Source organism: Brassica napus, chromosome A1 (assembly GCF_020379485.1).
Source record: "Brassica napus cultivar Da-Ae chromosome A1, Da-Ae, whole genome shotgun sequence".
NCBI lineage: Eukaryota > Viridiplantae > Streptophyta > Magnoliopsida > Brassicales > Brassicaceae > Brassica > Brassica napus.
The window spans coordinates 8,355,224-8,375,850 of record NC_063434.1 but is presented as its reverse complement, the minus strand read 5'-3'; the positions used below and the strand labels follow the sequence as shown (position 1 = coordinate 8,375,850).

The 20,627-nt window shown below is 38.9% G+C and overlaps 8 protein-coding genes across 8 annotated transcripts; 7 read left to right on the top strand and 1 right to left on the bottom strand.

Moving 5' to 3' along the window:
• The first annotated feature begins 218 nt into the window (after positions 1-218).
• Positions 219-4,959, top strand: LOC106442577 (U-box domain-containing protein 35). The gene is made up of 8 exons (XM_022692668.2): positions 219-1,471; positions 1,572-1,815; positions 1,902-2,080; positions 2,338-2,759; positions 2,830-2,931; positions 3,011-3,439; positions 3,738-4,496; positions 4,602-4,959. The coding sequence occupies exons 1-8, from the start codon at positions 1,267-1,269 to the stop codon at positions 4,782-4,784; spliced, it is 2,523 nt and encodes an 840-aa protein (XP_022548389.2). The 5' UTR covers positions 219-1,266; the 3' UTR covers positions 4,785-4,959.
• A 33-nt stretch (positions 4,960-4,992) lies between these two features.
• LOC106442587 (acid phosphatase 1-like) lies at positions 4,993-6,499 on the top strand. Its single transcript, XM_013884258.3, has 3 exons — positions 4,993-5,708; positions 5,869-6,078; positions 6,195-6,499. The coding sequence occupies exons 1-3, from the start codon at positions 5,299-5,301 to the stop codon at positions 6,370-6,372; spliced, it is 798 nt and encodes a 265-aa protein (XP_013739712.2). The 5' UTR covers positions 4,993-5,298; the 3' UTR covers positions 6,373-6,499.
• Positions 6,500-6,735: 236 nt separating this feature from the next.
• LOC106442597 (major oleosin NAP-II-like) lies at positions 6,736-7,909 on the bottom strand. Its single transcript, XM_013884265.3, has 2 exons — positions 7,433-7,909; positions 6,736-7,146 (listed from the first exon to the last, which is right to left on the bottom strand). The coding sequence occupies exons 1-2, from the start codon at positions 7,825-7,827 to the stop codon at positions 6,978-6,980; spliced, it is 564 nt and encodes a 187-aa protein (XP_013739719.1). The 5' UTR covers positions 7,828-7,909; the 3' UTR covers positions 6,736-6,977.
• A 320-nt stretch (positions 7,910-8,229) lies between these two features.
• Positions 8,230-9,584, top strand: LOC106442570 (peptide methionine sulfoxide reductase). Its single transcript, NM_001315855.1, is given in 2 exon segments — positions 8,230-8,748; positions 9,086-9,584. Coding segments are annotated over 2 exon segments (771 nt in total). The 3' UTR covers positions 9,338-9,584.
• Positions 9,585-9,792: 208 nt separating this feature from the next.
• On the top strand, positions 9,793-12,610 carry LOC106442563 (metacaspase-2). The gene is made up of 5 exons (XM_013884235.3): positions 9,793-10,609; positions 11,124-11,454; positions 11,779-11,899; positions 12,012-12,257; positions 12,370-12,610. The coding sequence occupies exons 1-5, from the start codon at positions 10,027-10,029 to the stop codon at positions 12,427-12,429; spliced, it is 1,341 nt and encodes a 446-aa protein (XP_013739689.2). The 5' UTR covers positions 9,793-10,026; the 3' UTR covers positions 12,430-12,610.
• A 352-nt stretch (positions 12,611-12,962) lies between these two features.
• On the top strand, positions 12,963-16,249 carry LOC106442544 (superoxide dismutase [Fe] 1, chloroplastic). The gene is made up of 8 exons (XM_013884219.3): positions 12,963-13,131; positions 13,321-13,399; positions 14,969-15,157; positions 15,219-15,390; positions 15,497-15,564; positions 15,673-15,699; positions 15,803-15,826; positions 15,918-16,249. The coding sequence occupies exons 2-8, from the start codon at positions 13,340-13,342 to the stop codon at positions 16,014-16,016; spliced, it is 639 nt and encodes a 212-aa protein (XP_013739673.1). The 5' UTR covers positions 12,963-13,131; positions 13,321-13,339; the 3' UTR covers positions 16,017-16,249.
• A 235-nt stretch (positions 16,250-16,484) lies between these two features.
• Positions 16,485-18,503, top strand: LOC111214248 (respiratory burst oxidase homolog protein C-like). Its single transcript, XM_022716762.2, has 5 exons — positions 16,485-17,382; positions 17,483-17,639; positions 17,751-17,799; positions 17,894-18,007; positions 18,096-18,503. The coding sequence occupies exons 1-5, from the start codon at positions 16,941-16,943 to the stop codon at positions 18,273-18,275; spliced, it is 942 nt and encodes a 313-aa protein (XP_022572483.1). The 5' UTR covers positions 16,485-16,940; the 3' UTR covers positions 18,276-18,503.
• Positions 18,504-18,601: 98 nt separating this feature from the next.
• On the top strand, positions 18,602-20,605 carry LOC106442533 (chromophore lyase CRL, chloroplastic). The gene is made up of 9 exons (XM_013884210.3): positions 18,602-18,952; positions 19,037-19,086; positions 19,291-19,351; positions 19,443-19,478; positions 19,565-19,615; positions 19,711-19,803; positions 19,888-19,992; positions 20,109-20,201; positions 20,292-20,605. Exons 1-9 carry the CDS (start codon positions 18,773-18,775, stop codon positions 20,436-20,438), a joined length of 816 nt encoding a protein of 271 aa, XP_013739664.1. The 5' UTR covers positions 18,602-18,772; the 3' UTR covers positions 20,439-20,605.
• Positions 20,606-20,627: the final 22 nt, after the last annotated feature.

Sequence of the window (20,627 nt, the reverse complement as noted above, 5' to 3'; positions counted from 1 at the left end):
AACTTATCATAACCATAATTAATTTTTAAATTGCTAAATCATGATATAAAACCGAGCTGTCGTAGTTTCGTTGTAACCAAATAGTAGACATGAAATTCTTCGGCCTAAACGTTAGGTTTTTATGCGATAAATAATTTTTTGACCTAAAATATTTTAAAAATTGGATCCGTTCATTAGTAAATAAATTATGTAATTAGCAAAAAAAGTTTTTAAAAAATTGTTTAAGAGCCAAAATATTAATTCGATCAATAATATAAATTTTATTTTCTATACGATATTTCTTAAATAATTTTCATATAAATTTATCATGCACAAGGCGCATGTCTTATCCTAGTAATAATATTAACACTCAAAATCGTAAATCTAAAATCTTACTGTATTATATAAGATTGATAATATAGTTGACAAAAAAACTGATAACATAAATTTTTTATAAAGGGGAGACATATAGACGTGAGGAAAGCAAAGGTCATGCCTGCAACTAAGAGCAAACGTAAGTTTTTTAATAATAGCGTTGAGAAATGTAATAATTAATTAATACTATCATCGAATAAATAGGAGTTAGGAGATAAACATGATTAAAATAATAACAATAGAGAATACTTCATTCTTTCATTACACACTCCCTTCTGTCACTACGATAATGAATGAAAATTCTGTCGAGAACCAAAAGAGTATATACCAGGAGTGATCCTTTGACGATATAATAACACGAGCAAGTTGTCTCATTTTCTTATTTTTTGTAATAATTGTTTTGATATCTTCATAAGATTCTGTGATTATAAGAAGCCATTGATTGTATCTGAGATTAGCAGCACGAACGTGGGTCTTCTTCTTCTTCGGCTGCTCTTTCTGTCATTAAATGCTTTTCTGAAATAGAAGCATAACGTTCCTCTTCTCTCCTGTTCTGTCTTGGGTTTGACTTAAGTCTCTTCCTACCAGGTAGATTCAAATTCTGGGTTACTTGCTTTACACTTTAGTTACTATTAAGGGTTCAAATCTATTACCTTGAAGATCGACTTGGTTAATAGCATTGTGCTAAGAAAAAATATTTTAGGCCTCCAAGTTTATAACGAAAATTGTTTTAGTTGAAATCTTTTAAAAAATTCCTATAGAACCTTAAATCTTAGGGCTGGCCATGTCTATTTGTTTCTTGTTTTGTCTCTACTTTTAGGAAGAAGTTCTCTTTTAAAGACATTGTTTTGCTGTGTCTGAAATGGTTTGAGTGTGTAGGGTAAAAGCAAAACGAAGAAAACAAGAAAGACTATGAGTAGATCACCAGACACTCTTGCCCTTCCTCCTCCTCCTCCAACTTTTCCTCCTCCATCTCATACCGTCTTCGTGGCTCTTAGTGAGAGCAGGAAAAACAAAAATGTTGTTACATGGGCGCTTGAAAAATTTGCTCCTGAAGCCAATGTTGGCTTCAAGCTACTTCACATCCATCCAAGGATTACTTCTGTACCTACACCAAGTAAAGCTCCAACTAAGACTCATGTTTCTGTTTATTTGTGAAACTTAAAGACTATTGTAACTGACAAAACTCTGATGTTCCTTTGTTGCTTATTCTCAAGTGGGAAATACAATCCCTATATCCGAGGTTCGAGATGATGTAGTAGCTGCATATAGACAGGAAGTGCTGTGGCAGGCTGAAGAAGTTCTTAAACCTTATAAGAAAATGTTCGAGCGGAGAAAGGTTGCTGTAGAAGTTCATGTGATCGAGTCAGATAATGTGGCAGCCGCTATAGCTGAAGTGGTTTCTCGGAATTCAATAGAGAGACTTGTCATTGGAGGCTCATCCCGTAGCTTTTTCTCAAGGTACACTACACACAGATGAGCTGCTAGCCTTGAACCTTTTATTGTTTTGGTTTCTTGTCCCAATGAATCTGCTTTGAAAAATTCAGGAAAGCTGATATGTGCTCGGCGATATCAGCTTTGGTGCCGAACTTTTGTACAGTCTATGTTGTTTCAAAAGGAAAATTGTCATGCGTCCGGCCATCAGACTCAGACGGCAATGCAACTATAAGAGATGATGGTAGTGAAAGAACTGATTCCTCCAGTGGTTCTTCTGGTCCCAACTCAGGTACATGACTCATCAATGTATTTTGCACTGTTCTAAAAATCGGTTTAAGCCGCACCTAGTTGCTGAATGAAACGATCTTATAAAAAAATCGATCTAAGCATTCAAAAAATCGGTCTAGACATCTCCCTAAACAGTAATTTTCTATAAAACGCTTAGCTACCGTCTAGCTAGCGATTTCTTGAACATTGCTATTTTGTATAAATATGCTACCATACATAGTGGGTAGGTCTAACTTTTATACCTCATTTCTCTTCTAGAATCAACAGATGGAGTTTCAAGCGCACTTGACTCTCAATCTCAATCTCGTGCTCTGTCCCTTCCGGTCAGGAGATTTCAACATGTCCCGGCAATTGGTAGACAAGCATCAGTTCCAATGGACACGAGTTCTGTTGGCTCGGATGACACCAGGTGCATGTCTATGGATGCAGAGGAAGCTAAAGATGTTTCGAGTATCAATAGAAGCAGCACAGATACTACATCACGTTGGACTCCACGGCTTAGAGATTATGAGGAGAGAAAAGACGCTATGAGTTCTTCATCTAGCAACCGTGAATATGCGAATGCGGGTGGTAAATTTAGTTGGACAGGCATGGTGATTGATACCACTCACTCTAGGGCTTCTCAACAAGCTTCCAACATGTCTGATAATCTAAGTGAACATTCTTATACAGATAACCAGGTATACTAAAATGGAGTTTTAAATTGTATTTTCTTGTAAATGAAATAATAGTGTAAGGTTGTTTGTTTAGGTAAACCTAAGCTTTGAGGTTGAGAAGTTGAGAGCTGAGCTTAGACATGTTCAAGAAATGTATACTGCTGCCCAAACCGAAACCTTTGATGCTTCTCGAAAGGTAAAGGCCGCATAGTCTTATATAACTTGGCAATGAACCTATTAGTTTGTTTTTTCAATGCATCTTGACAACGTTTCAGCTTGGTGAGCTTAACCAACGTCGGTTAGAAGAAGCCATAAAGCTTGAAGAGCTAAAGCTAAAGGAGTATGAAGCTCGAGAATTAGCAGAAAAGGAGAAGCAGAACTTTGAAAAGGCGAAGAGAGATGCAGAGAACATGAGAGAAAGAGCAGAGAGAGAGATTGCTCAGAGAAGAGAAGCTGAGAGGAAAGCTGCTCGTGATGCTAAAGAGAAAGAGAAGCTTGAAGACACTCTTGGCTCTCCGCGGCTGCAATATCAGCACTTCACTTGGGAAGAAATTGTGGCTGCCACTTCATCGTTCTCAGAAGAGTTGAAGATTGGAATGGGAGCTTATGGATCTGTTTACAAGTGTAATATGCATCATACAACCGCAGCTGTCAAAGTTCTGCACTCCGCTGAAAATGGTCTCTCCAAACAGTTCCAACAAGAGGTATGGACTAGACTTGAACACTTATTTTTTATTAATCTATGAGTATCCCGGGCCTATTGAAGGTCTGGACTAGTTATCCAAGAGGAGATGTAGTTTAGGGATAGACCCTCTCTCCGGATATTCAAATGAAGCCTAAAGAATGGCCTTATATCTGCGTGGCTATTTAGTGCGTGGGGTTATTTTGAATCCGGGTTGCTTAACTCACCGGAATTCGCCTATATATGTGGTTAACTAGGCTTGAAATTTTGGTTCGGTTTCGGAACTTCTTTTTTTTAAGAAGCTTCATTTTACTTTGCAGCTCGAAATCTTGAGTAAGATTCGGCACCCTCACTTGGTACTCCTTCTGGGAGCATGCCCTGAGCAAGGAGCTTTAGTTTATGAGTACATGGAAAACGGTAGCTTGGAGGACAGACTATTCCAAGTCAACAACAGTCCACCACTCCCGTGGTTTGAGCGGGTTAGGATCGCATGGGAAGTAGCTGCAGCTCTTGTCTTCCTCCACAAATCGAAACCTAAACCGATCATTCACCGTGATCTAAAACCGGCAAACATCTTACTTGATCACAACTTTGTCAGCAAAGTGGGAGACGTTGGACTCTCAACGATGGTTCAAGTCGACCCTTTATCAACTAAATTCACTATATACAAACAAACAAGCCCTGTGGGAACGTTGAGTTACATGGATCCAGAGTATCAACGCACGGGAATGATATCATCTAAATCAGATGTTTATTCATTTGGAATGATAGTTCTTCAGCTCCTCACAGCAAAACCGCCTATGGCATTGACACACTTAGTTGAGAGTGCAATGGATAGTAACGATGAGTTTCTCAAGATCTTGGATCAGAAAGCAGGTAACTGGCCAGTTGAAGAGACCAGGGAACTGACCTCATTGGCTCTATGTTGCACAGAGCTGCGTGGGAAAGATAGGCCTGACTTAAGAGATCAGATTCTTCCGGCGCTTGAGAGCCTAAAGAAAGTAGCTGAGAAGGCAAGGAATTCGATTTCCAGTGTGCCGACTCAACCTCCGTTTCATTTCCTCTGCCCCTTACTTAAGGTAACTCTTATATAAACCTTGTTCTTTATGTCATTGGTTACTTGCAAGTCAAGTAAGTGGTTAGATGAGAATACTAAAATGTGAGAGCTTGTTTATTCAATGCAGGACGTAATGAACGAGCCATGCGTTGCGGCTGATGGATACACATATGACCGTCGTGCGATAGAGGAGTGGTTTGAGGAGCACAACACATCGCCGATGACTGATTCACCGTTACTTAGCAAGAACCTTCTGCCCAACTATACTCTTTACACAGCCATCATGGAGTGGAGGTCTAGACTAAAGTAAAACCAAAACTGTGTAGCGTTTTTTTGGTGTATAAACGGCAAGACGTCCCACTGTGTATTCTTCCTGTTCCGTTCTTTCGAAGCGAACTTTTGTTTTGTGATTCTAAAGATAAACCGAACTTATAATTAATTGTCACAGATTAAAAACCGAAACCACACGCCTTTTTTTTTGTTATCTATATTTATTTATGGCCATTACAGAACAAAGGATCTTGTCTTCTTCATTACCCAAAAAGAAACAGTAGCTTTCTGTCTCAGATTCCTCCTCCATTGACAAAAAAAAAAAAAAACAGGACTTGAGGGAAAAGTTTGCTGTTTCTAGGGTTTCTTTATTCCATTCTATCTTCTTGATTGGGAAAATGAAACTCTTCTCCTCTCCATTTTTCTTCTGATTTCGCTTTAAGTCCTGATTCCTTTCACCATCGTGGAACTTTATCAGATTCTTGAAGACCCTTTTGAATATTCTTGATACCCATTTGATCAAAATCACATCTTTTTGTTTCCGGCATTACACGATGCGGATGCTTGTGAGTCTTCTTCTTGTCTTGTCCTTGTTCTCTCTCGCGTTTTCAAACGAAAACGCCACCTCGTACGTCCTTCCGCGACCGTTGATCTTCGACACACACGAGCTCAAGAGCGCCGTCGACGACGATAACGTCAATGTGAATTGCACGAGCTGGAGATTCGCGGCGGAGACGAACAATCTCGCGCCGTGGAAGACGATTCCGGCGGAATGCGCCGGCTACGTGAAAGATTACCTGATGGGTAGAGGCTACGTCGTCGATTTGGAGAGGGTCTCGGAAGAGGCTAACGTGTACGCGAGCAGCTTTGGGTTTAGCGGTGACGATGGGAAGGATACTTGGATCTTCGATATTGACGAGACTCTCTTGTCGAATCTTCCTTATTATTTGGAACACGGTTGTGGGTAAAATGTTTTGTCTGAAAGTTTCTTCCTTTACAATAAAAAAATTGTATTTTTTTGTCATATACTTTGTTTGCTTGTCTGGAAACTTCAGGACAGGATCTATGATATAACCGTAAATGTTTCAGATATGAATCTATGTCTGTTTTTGGAAATTTTGAAGGTTGGAAGTTTTTGATCATACGAAGTTTGATAAGTGGGTGGAGAAAGGAGCTGCACCTGCAATAGCACCAAGCTTGAAGCTTTATGAGAAGGTTAAAGATTTGGGGTACAAAGTCATCCTGCTTACAGGGCGAAGAGAGAACCACAGGGTTATCACGATCGAGAACCTGATCAATGCCGGCTTCAATAACTGGGACGAGCTTATTCTGAGGTAGGCAGCTTTCTTGAGTCAATGTATTTTCCTCTAATACAATGTTGCTCTCGTCATTATTATTTAGCATTGGATTTGGATGCTTAACGCTTTTATTTGGTGATGTATGCAACCAGGTCGTTGGATGATGACCACAAAACGGCGACCATATTCAAGTCAGAGAAGAGGGATGAGATGGTGAAAGAAGGGTATAGGATCAGAGGCAATTCAGGTGATCAATGGAGTGATTTGTTGGGTTCTGCCATGTCTCAACGTTCATTCAAACTCCCAAATCCCATGTATTACATCCCATGAAGTGGGGGGAAACAAACTCTTATTCGATAAGGCAATTCAGGTGGCCTACTGTTTTTGAAGTTTGGGTTGCCATTGTAATTCCTTACTATATATGTGTATGAACCAATGACTGCATCAGTTATATCTATGTTAAGAGCTTAATGCCAACAAAAATATAGACACGATATGTTCAATCCCACCACCATATTAGAGATCTTCACATCTGATCTTGCATCCAGTGTTCACATTGCCAGCTGTTCAGTTCAGCTCAGCTCGGCTGCTAGTCTACTCTACGGAACCAGATCTATGAAAGTTCATTTACTCAACATAATATAACTAAAGATAAAACATGCAGTCTTTTTATCCTAAACAGAGAAAAGGAAAGACCAAACATAACGTTTTACCATATAGACGATACCACTTAAAAAGGGAAAGAAGTACAACATATACAGAAGGTTTACAAATAGAAACACACAAATTTAACAAAAGCCAAAAAGAAAAAAAGACTGTGATATCATCTTCCCCCTTTTATTATAAACATTGATCAAATTCTAAACACCTTATTGCTCATAAACTGGACTCCCGACATCAGCCTTATTGGACTATGAAAATAGTCATGGCGTAATTTAGGTAGTGTGCTGGGTTCCACGGGTACGGTCACGGTCGTGTTCCCCACCTGTTTGCTGTTGTCCATAGTACTGAGCTCTGTCCTTCATATCCTGAACTTTGCCTCCCAGCTTCATCCTTGCACTGTCCAGTTTATCTGACCCTTGTGGGTGCTCTCCCGTTGCATACCTATTCATCACAATTCACACACACGTGCATGCATCATATACTACACGTACGTATCAAGCTAGCTAAGTCAAGTCTTGTGTATAGCTAGCCAAAATGATGATGTAAAACGGCATTTTAATGTAATATCTAAAAATCCACTTGTCGGTTATGTATAATTTTATGGTTTGTACTTTTTTTCCCCTCACAAGGCATGTCGCTATATTCAACCATTATGTTTTATTTAATAAATTACCGCTTCTTAAAACATATTGTACAACTTGAAATATATGTTTAAATGTCCACTTACTTGTAGATCCAAGAGAAGACGGTTATAGCTGCAATGCCAAAGCCACCAGAGGAGAGAAAGCCGGTGATGAGCAATGCAACGGTGATGAGAGCAGGGACAAGGATTGGACTAAAGATAACAAGCAGAGGAGTCGCAACAGTCAGAGCAATGACAGTTCCGACAAGGGTGAGACTGGAGAGGACAAGAAGGGACCCACCGGCCGTGACTGCGGTAACAGCCTTAGCAATCTGTCTAGACTTGGAGTAGTCTCGACCATACATGTTGTACTGGTCTCGGTCTCGGCCAATCATGGAATACTTGTCTCGGTCTCGACCGATCATAGAATACTGGTCTCGGTCTCGGGGATACTGATCTCGACTTGTGATATCGTGATGGGTTCTAGCTGTATCCGTCATTTTGCTTCTTGTGAATTGAGAGAGATCGAAGAGAAAAGGATGTGTATGTATTTTCCGAATAGCTATGACAATGAGTAGTTGAATTGATTAGAGATATATGAAGAGAAGGGAAGAGAGTCAGGTGTCAATGGCGTCGTCATGCATCCTACGCCACGTGTTAATGGCTTCACCATGCAGCCATTGAGGTGTAAACGGCAGGGGTTTACTTGAGGACACGTTTGTTTTGTTCCTATGGCGTTGGCATTTGAAACCGAACGTTAACACTCTGTTAACTTAACACACGGCCCATTTATCTGTCTTGTTTAAATGGGTTCAGGCCCATTGGGCTTTTAATATGATAAATATCCGACTCTTAACGGTTTCTTATTTCTCCACGTCACTCTTTCTCCCTTCCCTTCGATAATGCTATCTCTCGTCGCCTCTCCTCCGGTAATCTCCGCCGCGTCTCTCTCTAAACCTCTCCAGTCTCTCTCCAAAGCTGCACTCTCTCTATCCAAAAGAGCCAAACCCACTTCCCCTTTCCCCAAAACCGCTCGATCCATCTCCGTCTATAAATCTCCGATGAACAACCTCTTCACCAGGCTCGGATTCGGGTCTCGTCCCCAACCCGACCCGGCTTCCGCCGCAATCGCGCAAGGACCCGACGACGATGTTCCGTCTCCAGGTCAGCAATTCGCGCAATTCGGCGCCGGTTGCTTCTGGGGAGCGGAATTGGCGTACCAGAGGGTTCCAGGCGTGACGAAGACGGAGGTTGGGTATAGCCATGGATTCGTCGATAATCCGAGCTACGAGGATGTCTGTTCGGAGACGACGGGACATAACGAGATTGTTCGGGTTCAGTACGATCCGAAAGAGGTCAGCTTTGAGAGCTTGCTCGATGTTTTCTGGAAGCGTCATGATCCGACCACGTTGAATCGCCAGGTGATTGCTTTATCCCGAAAGATCTAGACTTTCGATAAGCCCACGTGTTGATTTGGTCTCAGACAATAAGCTCTGTTGTTTTGCTGTTTGGTTTTTATTATATTTTGATTTGGTATTGTTGGTTTGTTTTTGCTCTGTGAAGACTTGTTATGTCGGAACATGTTCTTTGTCTTCTCGGTTTTGCTATAGAGTCTGCTCTTTATCCTGATAATGAGTTATTAAAAAAAAAATCCTGATAATGTTTTTAATATACCGATAAAAATTTTGAGAACGAGTCTGGTGTTGTTGTTTTGCGGTTCTTTACATACCATACTGACTTTTTTTTTTTACTGAGTAGGGGAATGATGTGGGGACGAGGTACAGATCGGGCATATACTTCTACACAGACGAGCAAGAGAAGTTAGCTCGTGAAGCAATGGAGAAACAGCAGAAGATCTTGAACAGGAAGATTGTGACTGAGATACTTCCCGCCACTAAATTCTACAGAGCAGAAAACTACCACCAGCAGTACCTGGCAAAAGGTGGTCGCATGGGTCTCAGTCAATCTGCTGAGAAAGGTTGCAACGATCCAATCCGATGCTATGGCTAAGTGACTAGTCAGTTTCTGGAGAAGATAAAAAAGTGAGTTATCTCATGAGAATACAATAATACTCTGTAGATCACATGTTGTGTCTTGTCTCGTTCAGGTGGTATTTATAAATTTATAGTGATGATGCATCATATGGAGTGTAATTTACGTCATTGCCACAACAGTCTCCTGAATTTCAGTCTGTAATATTCAGTTTTACCATAATAATTGTTTGTTATGTTATATTCAAAAATGTGGTCTCCAAAAATCTCGTTCTACTGTCACGAAAAGCGTTAAATACATGGTTTAATAAAAATTTAGGTGGAACAAGTATATATGACTCGGAAAAGTTTGAATAGTTTAGGAATGTTATTGTAAAGGAGATGAAGATTATTCAAGGTTGATGAGCGCATGTTTTGTGTATTATGGTCAATGAAAACATATTAATTTCCCAACTTGCCAAATTAATTTGTGCTAGTAAGTATTGTTTGTATAAGTTGACTTGGGGTGCATGATTGTTTTGGCAAGTCTCGACGACTCAATAAGCCTAAAGTCGTCTCTTCTTCCTCAGCCAATTTTGCATCATCTTCTTCTTCTAATGCGTCCTTGTAACTTGTAAGACCACCACCATTGATTATTGACGATTAGCCACCGCTTCAGAAAGATCCAGTACCAACTTTAGGAATAATATTACGGTGGAAATCCAGAGAATGTTGTTGCTGGTGGACTGCTCTAGCTGCCGTACGCCGCTTCACCTCCCTCCCGGAGCCACCAGGATTCGCTGCTCTATTTGCCACGCCTTCACTCTCGTCGCTCCTGAGCCCCACCACCAATCTCACGCTCCGGCGAGCCCTCTTCCTTTCTCCAACTCATTTACTTTTCCACCACCATCTTCTTCCCTATACCCACCGGTGCCGTCTCCGTCCGTCTACCCGCCGCCAACCTTAAGTCACTCATTATCGGCACCATCTGCTTTTAGTCACGTGCCTTCGGCACCGTCTCCGTTTAGTCACGCTCCACCTGCACCGTCTCCGTTCAATCATTTTCCGCCGGCACAAGCTCCTGTAAGCCACTCTTCTTTCAATCACGCGCATTTGGCACCGTCTCCGTACAATCACGCGCCGACGGGTCCTCCACCGCCGGTACATGGAGAGAAGCGAGCGGTGATCGTCGGGGTGTCTTATAAGGATACAGAGAACGAGTTGAAAGGGTGCATCAATGACGCTAAATGCATGAAGTTCATGTTGATGAAGCGTTTCAAGTTCCCCGAGTCTTGCATTCTTATGCTCACAGGTATTATTACTATATGTCCTCTGCATCTTTCATGTTTTCTTGATATGACCATTTCTGGTGGCTAATCTCCTTATTATCGAAGGCTAATTATAGTCAAATTTTTTTTATCTACTAAATTCTATGTGGTATAAAACACTTGGTTCTGAATCTATTGATTTAAAACTTCAAAATCTTTGGAAGCTAGTTCATGGTATAATTTTATTTGGTGTGTTCTGGTTTAGTTTTCAAATCAAACTATAAATACTATTTACTTTCATTATATTGTTTTACTAATGAGCTTTTGGAGTAACTAAAATGATTTATTATATGGTCAGATAAGATTTAACGAGCTATAGGTCATGAAGGGCATATGATTGATCAAATCAGTTTATAGTTCAGAATGTTCTGTTTGAAACATATGTAAAGAAGTGCACTAAGAAAAAACATTTTTAAAACGTTTGGGAGTAAAATCAAAACCACACAGAAAACTCTAATTTGAGTAAAAATAATGTTGAAAGTGATAAATGTGTTGTAGAAGAAGAAGCGGATCCATTAAGATGGCCAACGAGGAACAATATAACAATGGCAATGCATTGGCTGGTTTTGGGCTGCAAACCAGGAGATTCACTAGTCTTCCATTTCTCCGGTCATGGAAACAACCAAGCGGACCTCAACGGAGACGAGGTGGATGGCTTCGATGAGACTCTTCTTCCTGTTGACCACGCGACCTCAGGTGTCATTGTAGACGACGAGATCAATGCTACACTCGTACGTCCTCTCCCTTATGGAGTCAAGCTCCATGCCATCATTGACGCTTGTCATAGTGGCACCGTCATGGACTTGCCCTACCTTTGTAGAATGGAGAGGTACGGTTACTCATAATCTTGTTAATTGAAGACTCAAACACGAATGTAAAAAAATGAACTACTACATTTTTTTTCATTTCGTGGTTGCGTTTCATATTTACAAAACAGAATGATAAAGACGTTAGAGGTTGTAGCTAGTTTTATTTAAAGATAACTGGGTACTATTATTTTGTCGCTCCAACTAGCAAACAAACACTATTACAGGTGAAAAATACATAGTATGGCTTCTAAATGCAAACGTAAAAAAGTGGAGACCGTATAATTCTTATATAGGTTCTTAACTATTTGTCTCGTGATCGTTCCTTGATTTCATTAATTGAGTAGACCCGGAAAGTACGAGTGGGAAGACCATCGGCCTCCATCAGGGATGTGGAAAGGTTCGAGTGGCGGTGAAGTCTTCTCCTTCACTGGATGCGACGATGACCAGACCTCAGTTGACACTCCTGTATATTTCTGAATTTTGGCTCATATTTTATCTCTAAATCCGAAACAAATTTATAGTGTAGTTAATTACTCTATATATAAATGTAACTACAATATAAAGTTGTGTAATGCAGCAATTGTCGGGGAGTGCGTGGACGGGTGCAATGACGTATGCATTCATTCAAGCCATAGAACGTGGACAGGGAACTACTTATGGGAGCTTACTGAGTGCGATGCGATCAACAGTTCATGAGATCTTCGACACAAACAAAGGTAGAGAGCTTGTTGAAGTGGACAGCGATTTTCTCAATACTCTTCTTGGTTTGCTCATCTTAGGCGCTGCTCCATCTGCGGGTGAGGAAGCCCCACAAAAGACTCAGGTGATCCATTCATTTTTATTCTTCTTCTAATTATTACTTTAACTTACTAAAGTAAAAGTAATAATTTTCGTCAAAGATTAAGTTTTAAATTGATGATAAGACATTCATATAGGAACCACAACTGAGCGCTAACGAGGCATTTGATGTGTACAAGAAGCCCTTCTCTTTGTGATATCACCTCAAGGTCATACCCAAAACAAGAAGAGAGAAAGTAATTTCATTGAGCTTTGAGTGAGGATATGTGGCCCAGTGTCCATAATAAATATTTATGTCGGCTTTTTCATTTTTTTTTAACGTATGCTATTACATACCATGAAAACAATTAACTTTTATACCATTTTCGAAATTTTAAATTGTTGTGAATAAAGAAATAGAAACAACACAACTCAAGACAAACTTTTGATCAAATGGTAAGAAAAAACATCTTTAAAAATAATTTAAATATTTTATTTTTTTAAAAAAATGTGATATATCTTCACTATTTTTTTTTATCTAGAAGTTTTTTCACTATAGTTTTTTTTGGCAAATACAAATGTCTTAGCCAACTGAGCTGCAGAATCATTATAAAACACGTTTTATGTTTTGTATTTTTGTTTTCATAATTGAGTTAGTAAACCAAAAGTATAACAAGCTGAAAAAATAGTTTTAAAACTAATTTTTAATACAATTATGAGGACATAATGAGACTCTAGGAGCCTCCAAGTGAGGGAAAAAAAAACTGTACTGCAAAAGAGATAATGATAGTACAAATGCTACGTACTGCAAGTCTGCCACATGTACGATGCAAAGCCATATCAAAAGGCATCCTCAAACATAAAACCCAAACCACAGATACCTCTGGCGTGTGGTCTCCTCACTTGCCTTGAAACCAGAGGTTCTGTCTGATTCCCTATCTCTGATCCACTTTGTTGCTTCCTGTTCAAGTTTTGCTGATCTCTTACTCTTTGTTCCTAGAACTTTCATTTTAATTTAGTTTTGTATATATCGATCTATGTCTCTGTGATTTGTAACGATATTGACTAATTTCTGGACATCTCGATGTTACGTTGTCTGAAATGTGCAGCTTCATTCCCAAAAGAGAAATGGCTGCTTCAGCTGCTGTAACCGCAAACTACGTCCTCAAGCCACCTCCATACCCTCTGGTATGATTTAGTTTTATCTGTTTCTTCAAATCATTTGGTATTGTCTTGTGCAAATGTCACTTTGTGTTGGTGGGATTATATGATTAGGTGATAACACTATTACTTGTTAGGCATGGGCATTCGGGGTCCCAATCGGGTTTCGGTTTTATCCAATCGGGTTTCGGTTTTTCGGTTTTATCAAAATCAGCCCCATTCGGATTATATGAAAGTTCGGTTCGGGACCGGTTCGGGTTCTATCGGGTTCGGGTCGGGGTTAGTAAATCTTCAAAGAACCGGTACAACCCAATATACATTCGGGTTCGGGTTCCAATCGATTTTTTGGTTTAAAAGTACCTGATTTTTACCTATTTTATAACCAAAACATGAGTAAAATCGGTTCTTCAGTTTTAAAATACGTGATTCAAACCTATTTTATAACCAAAACTTAGGTAAAATCGATTCAAAAATAAGAAACATCAACCATGATCATTCAAAATCAAACGAAAAGTAAACATATTTACTGATAAAAAGAAAACCAAATAAATAAAAGCATAAAACAAAAACCAAGTTCTCATGAAATGATAAACATTTTTTAACGAAAACAAAACATATATCTAAATACTTCAAGATTCAACGGCCATCTTCAACCATCAACCTTCATGTAATAGAACCACCAACATTCATATAATAGAACCACCAACTTTCATGTAATAGATAAGTATTTTAGATGTTCAGTATTTCTTAGTGTATTTTGGATACATATTAGGAATTGAGATCATGTTTGGTACAATATCTTTTCGAGGTTTTGAATGTTTCGGGTTCTATCGGATATCCATTTAGATTCGGGTTCGGTTCGGATAATACCCATAACCCGAAATACCACAAAACAAGATCCATTCGGTACTTACATCGGGTTCGGATCGGTTCAGATTCATTTTTATCGGATCGGATTCGGTTCGGGTTATCGGGTTCGGTTTATTTGCCCAGCCCTATTACTTGTTATTCCCACACTAGCCATCAAATTACATTTTTATCCTCGTCAAAGGCGTTACAAATGAACTCATCTAATTAAATCAAGGACATAGTCAAACATACAAGTGTTTAACAAAATTGTTGTGTGGTTGGTGTTAGTTCAAATATGATGCAGATAAATATTGGGATATTTTCAAATATTTATTATTTAGTTTATTAATTATTTAGATAATTATTTTTATTAGGATTTTGTTGGTTTTATTATATATATAACCATTGAGTTTAAATTTGTATTTAGTTTATGATTTGATTAATAAAAATTAAGAGTTTTTTTTTTGTTCTTTATTTTCGGTAGATCATTGTAATTTCAACGAATTTAAGAAAACATTGATTTTAGATATTTCTAGACTAAATAAGATCCTTGTATTATCCTAGCTTCGGCTATATCAAAATATCACCGTAGATATTGTAAGACTTCGTGACCAATAAAACTGTTCGTTGATCTGATCTTAGTGTTTCTTCCTTAGTGGACCTATTGTAAAATGTACCTAGTAGTGTTAATGTTTGAGTGTGAGTAAAATTGATGAAATGTTGTTGGTATAATATTGGAAAACTAAGGATGCTTTGGAGCCGCATATGAGCAAACAAACTCTGGAGTTTCACTGGGGAAAACATCACAGGGCTTATGTGGACAACCTCAAGAAACAGGTTCTTGGATCCGAGCTCGAAGGCAAGCCCTTGGAGCATATCATCCAAAACACTTACAACAACGGCGACCTCCTCCCTCCTTTCAACAACGCTGCTCAGGTAATAAAGTTGAATTTAAAGAGGTGTGTGATTTGTTTAGCTGATCAAATGATGTATATAGGCGTGGAACCACGAGTTCTTCTGGGAATCAATGAAACCCGGTGGTGGAGGAAAACCATCAGGAGAGCTTCTTGCTCTGCTTGAAAGAGATTTCACTTCTTATGAGAAGTTCTATGATGAGTTCAATGCTGCTGCCGCCACTCAGTTTGGAGCTGGCTGGGCCTGGCTTGCTTGTAAGTTGATGGATTCAGTTTTTTTTTTTCCTTCAAGTGAGTCAGATGAAAGAGCTTCACATAACTATTTTGATTTTGTTCCTAACTCGTCTTATATCTCTTTCAGACGCAGACAACAAACTCAAAGTAGTGAAAACTCCAAATGCTGTGAACCCCCTTGTGCTTGGCTCTTTCGTAAGTTTCTTTAACCATGAACTTGAATACAGAGTTTCACTTGATTAAAGATTACTGAACGAATGATTACAAATCCTTAAATCTAATCTTGGTTGTTATTTCTTGCAGCCATTGCTTACCATTGATGTCTGGGAGGTAAAACAAACACTTTTATAACCGATACCATATAAAATATTTGCCTTGGGACCTATAAATTGTTGCTGATCTCTTCTTTTCTTCCTTTTGCAACAACAAACAGCATGCATACTATCTCGACTTCCAGGTAATAATATTTTCATCATAGCGGTCATTTTTTGTTTCTTTGTCAGTATCTTTCTTTTGTTGATTGTTGTAATATTTTTGTATATGAGCAGAACCGCAGACCGGATTACATAAAGACATTCATGAACAATCTTGTGTCTTGGGAGGCTGTTAGTTCCAGACTTGAGGCTGCCAAGGCTGCTTCTTCCTGAGTCATCATCAGACTTATTCGGACCAAAATCTGACTTCAGTTGTGTATGTTATGCATTACTGAAGTTTCTTAATAAAATATTGGTCGCGGTTATAAGGACACTGCTCTCTTGTTGTAATGTCTCATCGAGTCTTTCATCTATTTCTTGTTTACTGAGATTTTAATCATCGTGTAATAAAGAACTACCATGTTCTCTTGGGTGGTTTGGTTTTTATCTATTTATCTATTTATCTTTTTGTGTGCAAGGCCTAATATACGGATTATGGCACGTTGGAAACACTACTATAAACTCTCGTGGAGAAAATGCTTAAAACATTATTACACCTACCTACCTAACCATACACAAGCCACGAGTGTTTCGATGGATGGCGTGAAGTAGAAAGGCCTATCACAGACCTTGCAATGTTACACTCCGTTCGTATAGCCAAATGGGCCGACCAATACCGCCTAACCAATATTTGAGGGTAGGAAGATAATGTTCGAAAATGGTTTATACATTTTGACTTTTTAAAAATGTTTGAAAAGTCGAATTGATTCTCCAACTAATCACAACTTTTGTTTGATGAGCTTCATTCTGTTTCTTGTTTTGTAAGACTTTCATTCTGTTTCTTGTTTTTGTTAGACTTTTTCTGGTTCATAAATGTTGTATCCATTCAGTTATTTAATAGAATATCGTTTTACATAAAACAGTATAGAAAATAAAAAAAAAAGACAAGTTTTCGTGTTTGACCAAAACAAAAGACTAAGTATATAAAAAAATATAATTTCGTAAGACTAGTTCTGTTATCCCAACAAGTTAATCGTTGACTTGAAATGCAAGAAAAAAACAAAACAATCATGTTTTTGTAGACATTCCAAGAAATCATCAATTCCCAGGTTAATTTTCTTGTCCAAAAGGAACTAAAATTTTCAGGCAGAGCGTGATATGGAGAGACCAGTGAGCTTTGACGTGACCGACTATAACCCGGAGGGAGATGACTGGAGCAACGACTTAATACCCCACAGAGATTCGATGAGCAGACCATCGTCACCACCGATCCACCAAAATCCGGAAATGAAAAGCCCTGAGGACGCAACGGAGTACGTGACCATCACGCTAGACATTGAGGGAAACAACGTGGTCGTTGAGGAGAACGCAGAGCCGATGGTACGGAGGCAGCAAGGGTCGAGGAAGAAGTCTGTGGTGAATCGTCGTACACTCGATGAACCATCAAGATCGAAGTTTGACTCGTCAGAGGCCTTGAAAGGTCTTAAAATGTTCATCAGCATGACCGATGCTGGTTGGATCGCCGTGGAGAGGCGGTTTGATAAGATGACTGCCAAAACTGGTGGATTGCTAGATCCGTTAAATTTTGGTGAATGCCTAGGTAAATCAAACTGCATAACTATATATAGTTTATATACATCTTATTAAAAAGCAAATTTAATCATATTAGTCTACAAAAAAAAAAAACATTAATATGGCAGGTATAAACTCGAAGGAATTTGCCTTGGGATTGTTTTACACATTGGCAAGTCAAAGAGATATATCATGTGAGGGGGTTAGTAAAAGTGAACTATTGGAATTATGGTGTCAAATAAATGATCAATGCTTTGACTCCAGGCTTAGGATGTTCTTTGACATGTAAGGGTGTTTGTTTAACTAAGTCTTTCGTTTTATTTATCTCTACAATATCTACTTGAGTGATCAGAGATTGAGTTGTAAAGTTGAATCAATAGAGTTTGTGAAATGCAGGGCAGATAAGGATGGTGATGGTAGACTATCAGAAGAAGAAGTTAAACAGGTAAAAAGGAAGCTTGTAGACTAATTTTCTCTTAAGTTTTTGGGAAATTTGGTAAACTTTGTTATGTTTTCTATTTTTGTTGTTGATCACACAGTTTATAAGGCTTACTGCATCCGCAAACACTCAATCCACCACACAGAACATGGTTGATAAATATGCAGCAATGATCATGAAAGAGCTTGATCCATATGATTTTGGATACATCATGGTAAGCTACATTGAATAAGCTCAGTTTTACTTTTACAGCTTCATATTTATAAATTTTTGTAGTAGTGACATTTTTTTTTAAAAAACAGATGGAAAGTCTTAAGGAATTACTGCTGGATGTGGAAACACTCTCTGAAAATAAAATAACAAGTACTGATCAGGAAACAAAGAAGCCTACAACAAAGAGATGGTACAAAGTTATTCGAGACATCCCATCCTCCTCTTTGATTCCTTGCTTGAAGAAGACATCATCTACAAAGAAGACATGATTCGTCAAATTCTCAAGCGTACATCACATGAACAGAAATGGAGTACAAGTCACAACTCACAAGACACGTAAACAGTCCAAACCCACCTCAAAACTGTTTTGTTTTTTTCCAATTTTGTAAGATTATACTTTGATTACATTTGAAGTAAATCGTGAAACTATGTATTTTTTTTTTTTCCATTTGGACTGATTAAAGTCGATTTATCTTACTGATTAATGCAATGTACCCATTGAGTTAGATGTTATGAGGAAAAAAAAATAGTTTTTTTTGGGGGCTAAAAATGATGACGTGGCAAGTAACCTCACCACTAGTTCCCAAACTCTCTCGTGTTCGAATCCGAAAAACGCCGATTGTCGTCACGTTCTCCTCATCCATCTTCTGCTCTCACGAGCTTTTTGATTCGGCTAAAGCTAAGGCCTTTCTTTCGATCTTGAGGAAACGTCAGATGCTAACGTTACAAGGATTGAACTGAGACGAAAGGAAGCTTCTTTCTTTTTATGGGTACCGGGTCAGGTTCGGATCCGGAGTCGAGTTCGTCCGGGTGGAGCAGGGCTCCTGGTTTGGTAGTGAAGACGCTGGTTCTGATCGGCGGCGCCGTTCTCCTGAAGCGTCTCACGAAATCCACCACTCGCTGGGACCACTCTCACGTCGTCTCTCGCTCTCTCAGCGGCGAAAAGGTCTCATCTTCACTTTCATAATTTTACCAAAAAGATGAAAACTTTGTGCTGATTCAAGGTTTTGTTTTTACTGGGTTTTCAAAGTTTTCTAAGGAGCAAGCATCAAGGGATCCTGATAATTACTTCAACATAAGGTTTGTATTGTTATCTTGATCAATCATTGATGAAGAATTGGTTTAAACTGTATGTGCTTTTTTGGTTTTAACTGTTAAGCTTGACGTTTCTATCTTTGTGAGTTTGTTTCACACATTGAAAAAAACCTTCATATGGTATATTATATTGGTAAGTAATATAGTCTTCTAAAAATGTTGTTATAAGCTTTTGAATTATGTGTGCAGAATGATGAGCTGCCCAGCAGCTGAGATGGTGGATGGTTCGCAGGTTTTGTATCTCGAACAGGTCAGTAGTTTCAGCTTCTTCTTCATTTTGTGTATTACGAAAGTGTATGTATAACCTTGTTTGTATATGTTATGTTAATCTTTGTGATCAGGCATTTTGGAGAACTCCTCAGAAACCCTTTCGGCAAGTATGCTTTCTGCACCTTATGATGGTTCTTCATGTCTGAATCCTTGATGAATCAGTTCTCTAATTATACATCTGTTTGGATTGCAGAGATTGTATATGGTTAAGCCTTGCCCAAAGGAACTGAAATGTGATGTTGAGGTGAGAAGATGATTCATACATGTCCTAACTTTTATGTTCTTTATCAAGAGAGTGGTTCTAAACATTGTTTTATCTTCTTTCTTTTAATTCCGCAGGTGAGCTCATATGCAATCAGAGATGCTGAGGAGTACAAAAATTTCTGTGACCGCCCAAAGGACCAACGCCCACTTCCCGAAGAAGTTATTGGTGTAAGTCACTGCTATAGAGTTGATGGTAGTCCTTGAATGTTGCTTTTTTTTGGTGTCACAAAGTTTGATTGCATGGAGTTACAGGACATAGGAGAGCATTTGACAACCATACAACTTAGCTGTTGCGACCGGGGAAAGCGTTGCTTGTATGAAGGATCAGCTCCACCTGGTGGTTTCCCAAATTCATGGGTATGTTGTTTTTTTTTCTGAGACATCAAAACTCCACACACTTCATGATTCAAATGTACACTTTATTTATGTTACCAACGTTTGTTTCTTCTTTCTATGCATCTTGAAATGAAAAGAATGGTGCAAGCTATTGTACATCTGATCTTACAGTCCTGAAAAACAATGAGATACATCTCTGGGATCGCGGGTTTGATGATGATGGAAACCAGGTTCAATCCGATTCCCTCCTCATGCATTCTCGTTTTTTCTTGGTACAGAGAACTTTCATTTGATTTGGGGTTTCTTGCCTCATCTTTCAGGTGTGGGGACCAAAGGAAGGCCCGTACGAGTTCAAACCGGCGCCTTCATCGTCAAGCATCAACAGCGATGTGTTCTCTCCTTTGAATATATTTCCTCAATCTGCACTTGATAAACCAATCAAAGGATCCTTCATTTTGCAAGAGTAGGTAAAGGCAGACAAACATATTTATTCCCGCTTTTGTTTTTTTCTCTCTCTTTGTAATTCTCTACTGTAATGACAATCAAAACTCACTTATGTAGTATCATCATCATATACCGTTTGTACTTGCTATGTTCATTCTTCACTAAGATAAAGGTATATATGTTAGCCCAAGTTTGGTTTAAGGCATTCAAAA